At 31.3% G+C, this 13,755-nt stretch overlaps 2 protein-coding genes across 3 annotated transcripts; one reads left to right on the plus strand and one right to left on the minus strand.

Moving 5' to 3' along the window:
• The first annotated feature begins 1,220 nt into the window (after positions 1 to 1,220).
• Positions 1,221 to 5,382, plus strand: LOC121203035 (arginyl-tRNA--protein transferase 2). Of its 2 annotated transcripts, XM_041103786.1 has the most exons (6): positions 1,221 to 1,380; positions 1,582 to 1,620; positions 2,029 to 2,179; positions 2,460 to 3,599; positions 3,931 to 4,252; positions 4,946 to 5,382. In XM_041103786.1, the coding sequence occupies exons 1-6, from the start codon at positions 1,263 to 1,265 to the stop codon at positions 5,060 to 5,062; spliced, it is 1,887 nt and encodes a 628-aa protein (XP_040959720.1). In that variant the 5' UTR covers positions 1,221 to 1,262; the 3' UTR covers positions 5,063 to 5,382. The 2 variants fall into 2 exon arrangements, with proteins under 2 accessions (XP_040959720.1, XP_040959721.1); XM_041103787.1 differs by lacking the exon at positions 2,029 to 2,179 and having other exon boundaries at positions 1,290 to 1,380.
• A 2,666-nt stretch (positions 5,383 to 8,048) lies between these two features.
• LOC121222636 (chlorophyll a-b binding protein CP29.3, chloroplastic) lies at positions 8,049 to 11,716 on the minus strand. The gene is made up of 2 exons (XM_041103788.1): positions 11,082 to 11,716; positions 8,049 to 8,534 (listed from the first exon to the last, which is right to left on the minus strand). Exons 1-2 carry the CDS (start codon positions 11,583 to 11,585, stop codon positions 8,217 to 8,219), a joined length of 822 nt encoding a protein of 273 aa, XP_040959722.1. The 5' UTR covers positions 11,586 to 11,716; the 3' UTR covers positions 8,049 to 8,216.
• Between the last annotated feature and the right edge of the window lie 2,039 nt (positions 11,717 to 13,755).

The raw sequence follows: 13,755 nt of genomic DNA on the forward strand, positions 1-13,755 counted from the left end.
CACTTTTAGTCTCTATATTTTTTAATTTTAAATTTTCAACCCTAACTCAAATGATAGCCATTAATTCAATTAACTCAAATAAACGTGTTTTTTCTATAATAATTATGTTAAAATAGCAAACTGACATGGTATTACAACGTGATAATATGGTTACGGTATAATATTTTAAAAATAATAGAATTTAACTTAACAAATTTAATAATTATCGTTTGGTCAAAACTAAAATTTCAAAATTTAAAAAGTAAAGGACTAAAATTATCAAATTTAAGTATAAGGACTAAATTCATAACCTCTACAAAATATAATGTCTAATAGCAAAATTTGACCATGTATATTTGTTGGAGAAATAGATTTTCCTTTTTGTGCTTCTGCATTTATGTCCTTGGAATTGTTTAAGTATTGTTTAAATAACCCTTTTTTTTTAAATAGAAAGGTCCATTGATCTTAGATTGGGACAATCTAGATCTACTCAAGTTGTTTTATTTTATTTTATTTTATTTTTATAATTTCGAGTTAATTTATATTTAGATTATTTCCAATTTAAGTTGTTTCGAGTTTAAGTGTTGAGTTTTCTAAATTAAGTTATAATATATAGGGATCATTTTGATTTCTTGTCATTTTGGATTTTAATTTGAGTTATTTTAAGTTCGGATTATTTTTAGTTCAAATCAACTTTAGTTTCAGGTCATTTTAAAATCGGGTTAGACAATTTTAAATTGTTAATTTTTTTATAATAAAATCGAATCAAATTTAGATTAGAGTAGATCAAATTAGGCTTTTGAATTTAGATAAGAATTTATTGTTTAAATGAAGGTTGTTTGAACCGAATTGGATCGGCCGGTCAAAACAGAAATCGGTCGGGATGTCGATATGAAGAAGTGTATTAATTCGATTAACTCGAGAATTGCTACAGGCCGGTTTTAATGATCTATTTAATTGAATTAAACGGATCAATAGAACTTACTGAACTGGTGAAATAATGATCTCACTGATTGGATCTCTGGTTCGGTTTTGAAAACATTGATTTTAATAACTTAACATTTATTTTATTTTTTTATTTCATATTTTACATTTTATTTTATTAATATCAGGGGATGCTTGAAAGATTGATTCATAGACAAACAAAGAGAGATTCCTCTAGTCCAAAACGTGGTCGTTTAGCACTTTAAAAAGTTGGGAAAAAAAAAGCTTGGGAATTTATAGGCTTTAAAAGTCCCAATTTTTCCTTCTTCCTTTTTGTTTAATTTCCAAAGGATTCGAAAATGAAAAACGAAGCAAGCAGTAGCAATAGCAAAGAAGAAAGCTTGGTCGTCGATTGCGGCCGCCGTCGAAGCTCTTGCGGTTATTGTAAATCCGCGGGTCGAACCAGTATCTCTCACGGTCTGGTTCTTTTTTTCTTTTCTCGAGATTGAATTTCCCTGGATTTACTTCAATTTTTTATTTCGATATGGTTGACTTAATTTTCATCGATTTAGATATAGATAATAGTTAATTAGTTTAATATGTTGGTAGTGATTCTGAACTATTTGAAATATTTGTTGATAATTTCTGATTTTTTTTATTTTGTGTTTTTTGTTGCAGGTTTATGGGCGCATAGTATTACAGTTAATGATTATCAAGGTTTTTTTTTTTTTAATTCGCAGAAATTTTCTGAGCGGATTTTATGCTTTCGAATTTTAGCTGTGAAAATAAAATTTTGATCGTGTGATTTCCGTTATGTTCAAACGAAAAAGAACACGAAAAGTAGAAATGAAGAAGTGAAATATGTGATTAGGCATTAGAAATTTTATCGAATTTTTAGCTGTGGAAATAAAATTTTGATCATGTGATGAAAAAAAAACACGAAAAGTAGGAACGAAGAAGTGGAACATGTGATTAGGCATTAGAAATTTCGGTTATTGCGAAAGAAAAAACTATTATTTTGTTGTTAGGAATGTGTGTAATTAGAGTAATGGGGGCAGTGATCAACTGATCATTAATATCTTTAGATTTGTTGGTTTACACAGTTTCTTCATTGCTTTTTATTAGATCTTCTTGACCGTGGTTGGAGGAGATCCGGCTGTTTCCTCTATAAACCTGAGATGGAAAGGACATGCTGTCCATCTTATACTATTCGTTTGAAGGCAAGTGATTTTGTTCCTTCTAAGGAGCAACGTCGAGTTTATAGACGAATGCAGAGGTATAGTCATACTCATACCTTGTTTTTGTCTCAGTTTCTAATTGCGAATATCTAATTTTGATGCCTTTTTGTGTCATACGGTAGTAAGTTTTTTTTAGTTGGACTGCTAAAGGAACATGCTTTTGTATTCTAAAATAAGCTCTTCTAGTTGAGCCGATTAACCATCATATGCCTAACGACCAAAAGGATTTCTGAATATGGACATATATTTCAACGTTCATTGGTTACATTCTTTTGGAATGCGTAGATCCTGAGTTCTGACAGTAGCGCGTGTGCGTAGGTTTTTGGATGGCACACTTGAGGTGGGGAAACCAATGGAACTTGCGGACGATCCAAATGCTTCTAAGCATACAGGCAGCTCTGTCAATGATTTAGTCTCAAGCTTATCAGGGAATGAATCTTTATCTTGTGGCACTAAAAGGGAAAATAAGGCAGAAGAGTTTATGAACCATTTGTCTAACCAAATAGACAAAGTGGTACGTGCATATATTGAAAGTGGTGAATTTCCTTCTGGAATTCAATTGCCAAAAGCTGCAGTGAAAATGGTTTCACATGCCAAAAGAAAGTTATCAGTTCAAGGGTCGGAAGATCTTCTATACTCCAGCAACATTGCCTTCCAGATAGCAGCCACTTTGAGGCGGACACGATCAGCTGAGAGGGATGTCCAACAATTAAGAACATCAAAGCATAGTGCAGAAGAAGTTGATCTGTGCCCCAAATCTATTGCTGAAAAATTGGCAGCCTCTTTAAATCAACTAGCAAATATTCCCGAGTTGTCCATTAGGGCATGCAATGGCCATATTAATTTTTATTCTACTGCAAAATGTGGATCTTCGGGTAAAGATGATCAAGTTGTTTCTTTGCCTGAAGAATCTGAGAGTAGAAGTCAAAGCTCTTCTACAAAGAAGAGCTCTGAACACTGTCAAGGGCAAAAGAGGAAGCTTGAGATTCGTATGAAAAGGTCCACTTTTGATCCGGAAGAGTATGCATTGTATAAGCGTTATCAAATTAAAGTGCACAATGATACACCAGATCGTGTCACAGAAAGCTCATACAGGAGGTTTCTTGTTGACACTCCCTTATTTTTTGTTTCTCCATCCACTGATGGCATGGTTCCTCCATGTGGCTTCGGCTCATTCCATCAGCAATACATCATTGATGGCAAGCTAGTTGCTGTTGGTGTGGTGGATGTCCTTCCCAGATGCTTGTCAAGTAAGTATTTATTTTGGGATCCTGATTATGCATTTTTATCATTGGGTAAATATTCAGCTTTGCAAGAGATTGGTTGGGTGAAAGAGAACCAAGCCCATTGTGCCAGTCTTCAGTATTATTATATGGGCTATTATATACATTCCTGCCGCAAGATGATATATAAAGCAGCATATTACCCATCTGAGCTTCTTTGCCCTCTTCGTTACCAGTAAGTTCTGCCTCCACTGACCATTTGCATTGACTCACACATTTGCTGATTTCTGGATTTTGAATGTGCATTGGTATTGAACTTAAATTTTCTTAAGCAAATATCCTGAAACATGGGGCATCCAGCAATTTTTTAATCATTCCATTTTTCAATATTTTTTACATTTCTTTGCTCTCAACTTCTTATACTCTATTGTGCTTTGTAGTTAGCCTATATGCAAAAATGTCATCTAGCCTTTCCTTTTTGTATATAACTTGGACTTGAAGATCTTATATTTGCATATACTGGTGGTGGTATTTGAAGTCTTACGAAGCTGAAATAATATTTCCAGGTGGGTTGCATGTCACATAGCAAGGCCGTTGCTTGATAAAAGGAAATATGCGGTCTTATCTGATTTTGCCAGTTTACAAGATGGGGAGTCCTCCCAATCCTGTATTCCTGAAAGTGCCATGGAATTGCAACATGATGAGAATGGACTAGAAGACTCAAATGATGTTCTTATGGGTGAAGATGAACAGATGATTGAGATTGAATCTGAGAGCTCTGATGAAGAATTGGAGCCGGAAACTACTGTCCTGGGATCTGCTGCAATAGATGATGGTGATGTGACTAATGTTTTAGTTGGACTTAGAGGTTCACGACTAAGATACAAGGTAAGTAAATGCTAGGTTCTTTTTATGCTTAGCTTTTATTTATATGCTAACAAGAGGAGATCATAACATTAAGAAAAGGAGCTGGTAATAATCACCCCACAGAGAGTTTGCAGGCTTTTTATGTCTTGATTTCTTTTTCTAGTTCACAAGTGGCTTAAAAGAATTTGATGCAGCTAAACCATACCTCTATGGTCTATGCTATATAACTTCCCGGTATATTTAAGAAACTGGGCCTTCAGATCATAAGCTAAATATAAATCTCCTTTAATTGGGTAAAAGAACCATAGAGGCCCCTTACTAGGAGTCGGATTGCATTTTTCCCCTTTACTTAAAAATGGGGCAAACTTGTCATTTCTATTAAAAATTTCATCCATTCCAACTGTTAAAAATTAGTGTAGCTAACAAAATAACCAGACAATTACATGTGATGTGCCACATGTACTTCATTCTAACGTGCAGAAACCAGTTTTTAAAAGGAGAAATGGATAGAATTTTTAACAGAAGGACCAGTTTGTTCTTTGATCTAATGTACAGGAACTAATTTGCTCATTTTTAGTAGATAGGACAAAATGCAATCCGACTCATAGTATAAGGGCCTCCATGGTACTTTCACCCATTTAATTGTCAATTAGTAGCATCTGTTAGGCATTTCTATAATTGTTTTTTATTCTAATTTACTGCTTCTTTGCAAAGGATCTACAACAAGCATTTGGTCCCTCCGAAAGGAATTACTTGGAAACACAATTGCACAGTTACCAGAGAGTGGTGGGTGTAGAGCTGTCCGAGCGAATGGTTTATTCACTTGGCTAGACTTAATTCGATTTGGATGGCTTGAAAAGTTTGGTCTTGAATCAATGTACCTTAAGTCTTCTAAGCTTTACTTGGAGTAGGGGTCACTTCAGTGTAAATCCATTCAGTTAAAGCAGCAAAGATTCCTTAATAGGTACACGCATCTGACATGTTCTCTTGGTTTGGCAAATGAAATCAGGTGCTTTCTTTGGTTCAGGAACTCAAATATGCTTATGCTTTTTACTTATAGTGACAATTATATGCCATTAAATAAGATTTGCTTTGCCATTATTGTATTTGCTTTGACATTTAGTATTTATACAATTTGGTCATTTCCCCAACCTTTTTCTTCTTTAGAAGTGGCATATTCTGATTATGTGTTGAAATCAATCAGATCAAATGAAACGCTATATTGCTTTGGTTTTCCATTTTTCAACATAAGTACATGATATGATGCTTCAAGAATTCTACAAATACATGAAATATCCATGTCGGGCATGCACCCGTATTAGATAATCATATCTGAATAAGGAACTGCCAAGTATTTCTGGTTAATGTCCTAGGGCTACCTAGTTTTGTATTATGTCATGTTTCACCTTTCCCACATTTCAATGGATGCCAAGCCAGCCACAGTATATATATATCTGTGTCTGTGTGTATTCAAGGTGTAGGATAAATTTTCATTGCAAATGAGGGAAAATAAACAAAAGACAAAAGTTATTAATACTGTTGTCTGAAGGGTTTATTTCAGGACAATCTCTAGCTTATTTACAAATGGATGGGTCAATATCAATCAATTATGCATATTGGTGCCTTATTAGGATAGTAGGGCCTAGCCAGATGAATGGGACCCTTTTGTTTCCCATGCCGTATGATATGGACAGTGAAGTTTCTACCCAGTGCTTGTGTGTTGCATCTTAGACATGTTATTTGGATGGCTCTACTTGGTTCAAAAACTCCCAGGTTTTAAAAATTTTAGGTCATTTCGGGTTTGGATTATTTCAGATTTGGGTTGTTTTGAGTTTAGGTCATTCGGCTTGAGGCTTGAGTTTTTGGATTGAGCCATAACAGGTTTGGGTTATTTCATGTTTTAGTTGCTTCAAGTTCGGGTCATTTAAAGTTACTTATTGACTAATTTTGGGTTCAGGTTGCTTAATGTTTGGATTGCTTCAAGTTTAGGTCAATTTGAATTTAAGGTAAATTTGAGTTCAAGTTATTGAGTTTTCATGGTCAGATCGAGTTGGATCAAATTCGGGTTGATCATTCATGTTTCCCGATTCAGATCAAGATTAACATGCTAGGCGTTAAATGAATTCAGAGGAACTGAGTTCAAATTGACCCAACTCAAATTTACAATTCATTGCCAATCAAACAAATCCGAAATGTACTCCAAAGGTCAGATTACTTATCAAATTTGAAGGTAGGTGTAATATTTGAGAGGTTTTAAATAAAAATATTAAATTTAAAAATAGACTTAGATAAAAAAAATTTTTAACTTATTTAAGATATATTAAGTTGTTTATATTTTAAAAATTAATAAAAGAAATTTATAATGGTAATAATATATTTAAATATAAAATAAAATAATCTTTTTGAAACTTTTTATCAATCAGACTTAGATGGGTTTAAGTTGGATATTTACAAATATGTACAGGTTTTGATTAATTTGATATTCATATTTTAGATTGAGCCGAGTTTAAGTAATTATGTATGATATTGATATTATATATCAATCCAACTCGAGTCTAATAATTTTAATCCACAACCAAAACCAGGTTTCTTTCTATATTTCCTACCATTCAAGGACGAATTTTCCTTTCTACGTCGGGTTCTTCTTCATGGGAAGTTTCCTATAACAAAAATATCCATGAAAATGACATCAACAAGTACATCCATATAAACCATGAAATTTGAAATATGGTATCGCTAAAGCTCTACACATTTTTACCCCACAAATGATATCCACTAGTGGTTGAATAATTGAGCTAAATCAGGTTTAAATCGGAGTCAAGCACAATATTAATATATTTTCTCGATATAAAATATGGATTTAAAATTTTGTTCAACTTTATTTATATTTACAAGTAGCTAACTTAAGACAATTTGGATTAGTCCATATTTGTTTTTTAATTTTTTTTAAAATGTTTATATTTTTTAATTTAATATTTGATTATATATATTATTTATTATAATTACATATATGGATATCTTAATATTTTTTAATTTTTACATTATAATGTTATATTGTTATAGATTTAATTTTTTGTATTATAAATTACATAATATATAAATATAATATAATATATCAGAAAATTAGAAAACATGTCAAGGCCTTGATTGCTTAAGCCTAAGCATGTTTCATATTTTAAATGGGCCAATTTATTTTTACTTAAGCCCATTTTTTGGGTTAAATATTTTTTACCAAAATCCTTTCAAGTTTTAGGTTGCCTTTCAGGTTTGGGCAAATAACATAACCATGAATAACTCTAAATATTGTACATCACTATAAATTTAATTTTTATATGTTAAAAACGAGCTTAAAACCAACCACTTGTGTATGAATCCATAATTATGTATTAAGTTGTTGATTGTAACAATAATGAAAGATGCACAACATTTTTTTAAAAGGAAATTCTTATTTTTATTTGTGAAAAAGAAAAGACAAAAAAAAAAACACCCACTCCAATTTGACAACCCGTTTCACTATTAATATATTAATAAAATATTTTTATTAATTGAGCTTTAATTTGATTGGCATCGATGTTTGTTTCAATGCAGGAAGATGTAGGTTCGAGTGTGTTGAAATGTATTATCCTCCTATTTAAGAGTTTGTGAGGGGCTATGGGTAATTCTAGGCATTGTTTTAAAAATAACAAATATAATAAGAACTTACAATAAAATTAATGTTAAAAAAATCATATTCATATTCAGCGAAACTAGCTTGCTTGAGATGAAAATTTTCTTATTCAAATATAGATTAAATCGGATTAATCATTCCATCAACCTATAAACAAATCTATTTTCACGAAAATTTATTTAGGAAAAAAAAAAGACAAATGTCATACAAATAAGTCACTTAAAGTTTTTTTTTCATTCTTTTACAATACATACCATATATTAAGTGTTTTTTATTTTTTGAAATGGCCATATCCCTAATATAGAAAGCCATATGAGATCAACTGTTAAAGCTAGCAATGAAGCTAATAGGACCCTTGCCAGTGTAAGCAGCCTGAATGCCAAAGATGAGGAAAGCAATCATGGCAAGCCTAGAATGCTTGATTTCAGCCAACTTGAGGTTATCAATTTTCTCAGGGTCAGAAGCCAAGCCAAGTGGGTCAAAATAGCCACCAGGGTATAGCCTTTTCTCAGGGTCAAGCTCAGCATTCCGTTGGAACTCAATGTAACCAATCACCAATACCTCAATCCATATTAATGTGGTCAATGAGAATGGAAGTGGTTGCCCTAAGTATGATGCTCCTTCCACTAACTCTACCTGAAAAAAGAAAACATAAAAAGGGTTAATTCCATTGGACGTCCTTCAATTATTGTCTGGATTTTAAATTGGTTCTTAAAATTTAGAATATTTTAATTGAATCCTCAAAGTGTTAGTATTGTATCTATCAAACCTTTCCATCAGCAACGAGTATCTAGTGCATTAGTAAGACACATTGCACTCCCAAAGGAAAACATAATTTTGAACTTTGGAGACAGCATTGTTGGAAGGGACAACCACAAATCCCCAAAATGATTAGCTTTCGTGGATTGTAAAATAGATATGGAGGAAACCTTAGTTATACCAAAAAATCAAGTCTTTTCATCAACCTAAATACCAGCTTAAATTAAACCTATTCAAGGGTCAAGCTAAATGTTAAATTCTAATTCAGATTAGACTTATTTAAGGGTCAGGCTAACTACCCAAGCCCGAAAGTCTGTCTGAAATTTGGTAGGGTTTGAGTAAAAATATTAGATTCTAAAAATAGGATATTAGACTCGTTTAAAATACGGGTTCAACTCAAGCATTCAATGTCAGAGCCCAGCTCGACTCATTTTTCGAAGCTTGTAGTAAATCATATTATGTAATTTATAACACATAAAAAAATAAATATATAATAATATATAATCCTATAATGTGAACATTAAAAAATGTTAAATTGTATTTTAATAAATGAAAAAAAATTATATAAATATTTTTCAAAAAATTAAAAATAATATGGATGGATTTAGAATGAGTTTAAGTTAACCATTTGCAATTATGGACAAGATTGTGTAAAATTTTAAACCCATATTTCAGGTCAAGCTTGGGTAAACATAAAGTGTATTAACATTATACTTAAGCCTAGCCCAATCCATAAACAGATAGTTTAAATCTGACATGAAACATATTTAAAATATGTGAATCAAATTCTAACCATGTGTATTATCACATGAATAACTTGAATATGACACGTTAAAAGAAATAGTCAGTGCCAACAAAAGTGCTATTTCTTTCTTTTTTTAACACATTAGATCTACAATGTCCACACGATAGGTACAGAAAAGATTGCAATTTAATCTTATATGTTTTAAATATGCTCCACGTCAAATTTGAACTGACATTTAACGTTCAAGACAATGAATAAAAGACTTGACCAATACAATGCTAATACTTTGAGAATTCGATTAAAACGTTTTAAAGTTTAGCAACTAATTTAAATCTTAAATCGAAAATGTTTGCTACAATTAACCCAAAACATGAATTAAGTAAATTCCATGGCCTACAAGGAACAAAAAATCAGCATTTAAATGATAATAACAAAAGAAGTTTGTTCATCTTTGATAATGCCATGGATATCAACATCAGCATTTGTCAATTATCAGCCAATGCAGCCATAAATTTCGTTTGGATCATATGAAGACACGATTGCATTGAGAAAAAGAAGAAAATGGGTTGTGGAAAACAGCCATTGTTTGTACTTTTCAAATGGTCCCTAGATCAAATTTTGCTTTTATGAATGAAAGGGAAACCAACCCATTTTATATCCCTCCAAAGGAAAGATTTTTTTTATACATCTATCATTTTCCTCCACTCATTTTTTTTTTAGTTTCCTCCCTAAACAACAATAATTTTACATGTTTAGTTGGGTCGCCGATCGTGTCACTAACACCCATTTCAAAAAAATTAAAAGGTTTAATTGAATTTTTATTAAAAAAATAGAGGTTTAATGAATTTTTCAAAAAATTTAAGAGGATTAATAAAATCTTTTGAAAAAGAATTAGATGGTTTAATTAAAATTTTTAAAGCTTTTGGAGTTAGAATTTTTAAAATTTTTGAGAGGCTAATTGAAGTTTTTAAAAATTTTTGTTCTACAGATAAAAATATAATAATAATAATACTTTGATTATAAAAAAAACTATTAGTAAAATTATTGATAAAATAAAAACCCATTAAATTTAAGCCAATCACATGTCAAACCCTAATATATTATTCCAAATAATAGACAATATATATTGAAAATATATATATAAAAAAAGAAATTAGATGAGAGAATTTTAAAATTCAAATAGCACTTCACAAATTTTAACAAATATTTACATTAAAGATTTAATAATGAAAATTAATTGATACTTATATGTCAGAATAAGGTACACGACATATTATTTTGTTAGTCACGCTAGTTTTTAGAAGCGACGAGAGTGGTAGGCAGGGCCTCCCAAAAATTGAAAAATTGCATTTCCCCCTTTAAAATGTATAAAATTATAAATTAGTAATGATAAAATTTCACTTTGATCCAAAAAATGATAAGATTTTAATTTAATTCTTTAAAAACTTATAAAGATATTAGGTAATATAATAGTAAAATTATATTTTAACTCTTATCAAAATTTTATTACTTAATTCCGATTCCAAAATAATTTTTCTAATAAATTACGTTTTTAATTAAAAAAATCAGTTTACTCTTCACTAATTTATTATTTTTTAAGTAAAAAAAATGCAATCTGATTATGCAATATAACACATAAAAAATTACATGCAAATGCAAGAACTTCTAAAACGACATACCTTCCCTGCGTCTTGCCATGCAACGCCGGTGAGTGCCTCAACGGCAATAGCACCAAGCGTACCCAACATTGCCCATCTCCCATGAATCAACTCACACTCTCTAAACCTTTGAATCCCAAAAACCTCCGTGTACGGCTGAAACGGCGTCGGTTTCAGCTCCGCAGTCTCGCTAATCACCCCTATAATATCACCGGCCACATTCTTGGCCAAGTTCTGGTCCAACGAGTCCAAATCGTACTGTAAGTATTCAGCCGGTTTAGCAAACCCGAAAGGATCGAACCCACGGTCTCCGATCATTGTACCGTCGAGCCATTCCGGTGGGTTTGCGCCGGGGAACCAAACAAGGCGGTCGGATGGCCTTTTAGGGGCGGCTTTTTTTGGTGGTGGTGGTGCTTTCTTGGTTCCAAAGCCGAACCTAGCTTGGATTCTACCGGAGCTTGGGTTAGAGGTTTGGATACGGGTACCGAAAAAATGTGACACTGTGGCAGCTGTGGTGGTTGCCATGGCTGAGGAGTAGGCAGTGGTGGTGGTTGAGTTGCTTTGGAGGATATTGAGTACACGTATGCCAAGTTTTTACGGTATATATTATGTGTTATGAAAAATGTCTAGTTAATTATGCCCATTTGTTTTGTTTTTGGTTAAAATATGCTCCAAGTCCTTTTTGTATATTTAGAATTTAGTCCTTTACTTTTTGAATTGGTTAAAATATGATCCAAGTCCCTATATTCATATATTTGGAATTTTTCCATCTACTTTTTTAATTTAAAAATCAAGTCTAATTGTCAACACCTTAATATTAATTTTGTTAAATTCATTGGCCAGACCTTTTGAAGTAAAAAATTTCTCATTTAGTAGTCATGTAGCAAAAAAATAACGTAATATACTTAGAGTTAATAGAAAAAATTTAACGGTATTAACAATTGCACTGAAATTTTATAAAAGTAGTAGGACTAAATTTATAATATATGAATAAAACAAGGACTTGGTGCATATTTTAACATTTGTGTTTTTACTCAATTTTTTGTTGTTGTTCCTACAATTTTAGTTTCAGTTAAACTATTATTTTAATTTCTCTTCTATGTAAAATTATGTATTTAATTTCTATTAAAATATTTTAGTCTTTACTTTTATAATGTTGTTAGTTAATACAAATTGTTAAACCATTGATAATTCTCAATAAAATAGCGATATGAAATAAATAAATAAAAATTTAACCATTCAGTTAACATGTAAATTTATTGATTTGGTAAAGTTAATTTGGCTGTTTTTTCTAAATCACATCACCATTTTACCTCGATTAGCTAATTGTATCAACAATTTCAACTAACTAATAACATTATGAAATAGAAAAATCAAACTACGTTAAATTAAAATATAAGGATTAAATTATAAAAATTACCATAATACAGGGACCAAAATATAATTTGACCTTTAGTGTTTTTTATTATTATCAAATTGATGAGAATGAGAATTTTAGGGCTCTTATTTCTGGCTTATCCATCAATGGGTGAGGTTGGATATGGTTTCATGGCTTCTTCACCTTATTATTTTGTGGGGTCTTATGGAATTTTTTTTCTATCATTTTCCAGCACAGGTTTGTAGGATTCCTTTTAACCAAACAAACAATTAGGTTGTTTTATAATGAAAAAGAAAAAAAAATTGGGTGCTATATTGAAGAAAATAAATAAATTGGTCAAAATATCTTCATCCAATTACTCAATGGGAAAGATGTTACAACATCAAGTGGACAAGATTTATATGGGCAGATTTAACTATGATTTTAAGAGAATATTTTTCCCATATAAATTATATTTACTTAAATTGAAATATATATATTTAGTTGATTTCGAGTTCGATTTGTTTGGAGTTCGGGTTACTTCGAATTTAGTTCATTTTAAAATTGAACCATTTGAATTTTATGTGAAATCATAATTCTTTTACGGGCCAGAATTAAATTATAATTTTTTTTGTGTAGTTAAAGTGGAGTTTTATCTTGTATTAACTTATAATTTCATTGTTTTTGAAGAGATTAAATATAAAAAATTTTTATTTTACAGGTTAAAGTGAAATTTTATCATGTATTAATTTCTAATTTTATAATTTATAAAGGGATTAAAAAGCAATATTCTAATTTTGGGAGGCCAACGCTTCTACCTCCCTTCTCTATAGATTTGCCTCTATGGATAAGGCAATTTAAGGATCAGCTCAAATCATTTCAAATTCATGTTACTTTGAGTATTGGTGCTTTTGAGTTCGAATAATTTTGAATTATTAACTTTATATAGTCAAATCAGATTAGTTCAAATATATATTCGGATTAATCAAGTCGAGTTTTCGGATTCGAGACAAAACGAAGAGTACTACCATATATATATATAGACTTAGTTTGGATGCTAACAAATGAGGAACATGCAACCTAATCATGCATGTTGTATACTTCGCCAGTCCCTGTTTGTGTTGATAAAAAGGAAGAATGTATAGTTTGAGTTTATGTTCTTCTACGAAGGACGAAACAGATCGCTATTGCTTGAGTGAATGCTTGCGTTAACTTTTCAAAGCTTTATATTAGTTTATTGCTTTTGTTGGTGTGTAATGGCGACAAAGTTGATACCATGGTTCAATTCTTCAGCTGCTGCACTATGGCTTCAACCAGTCGCATTACATAATTCGAGAA

Source organism: Gossypium hirsutum, chromosome D10 (assembly GCF_007990345.1).
Source record: "Gossypium hirsutum isolate 1008001.06 chromosome D10, Gossypium_hirsutum_v2.1, whole genome shotgun sequence".
Lineage (NCBI taxonomy): Eukaryota > Viridiplantae > Streptophyta > Magnoliopsida > Malvales > Malvaceae > Gossypium > Gossypium hirsutum.

Excerpts from the sequence above, each read along its gene's own strand:
- LOC121203035 (XM_041103786.1), top strand. The coding sequence starts at position 1,263 with ATGAAAAACGAAGCAAGCAGTAGCAATAGCAAAGAAGAAAGCTTGGTC. Across the intron at positions 1,621-2,028 it reads TACAGTTAATGATTATCAAG|ATCTTCTTGACCGTGGTTGG; the intron begins GTTTTTTTTTTT and ends GCTTTTTATTAG. Across the intron at positions 2,180-2,459 it reads GTTTATAGACGAATGCAGAG|GTTTTTGGATGGCACACTTG; the intron begins GTATAGTCATAC and ends GCGTGTGCGTAG.
- LOC121222636 (XM_041103788.1), bottom strand. The coding sequence starts at position 11,585 with ATGGCAACCACCACAGCTGCCACAGTGTCACATTTTTTCGGTACCCGT. Across the intron at positions 8,535-11,081 it reads CATGGCAAGACGCAGGGAAG|GTAGAGTTAGTGGAAGGAGC; the intron begins GTATGTCGTTTT and ends TTCTTTTTTCAG.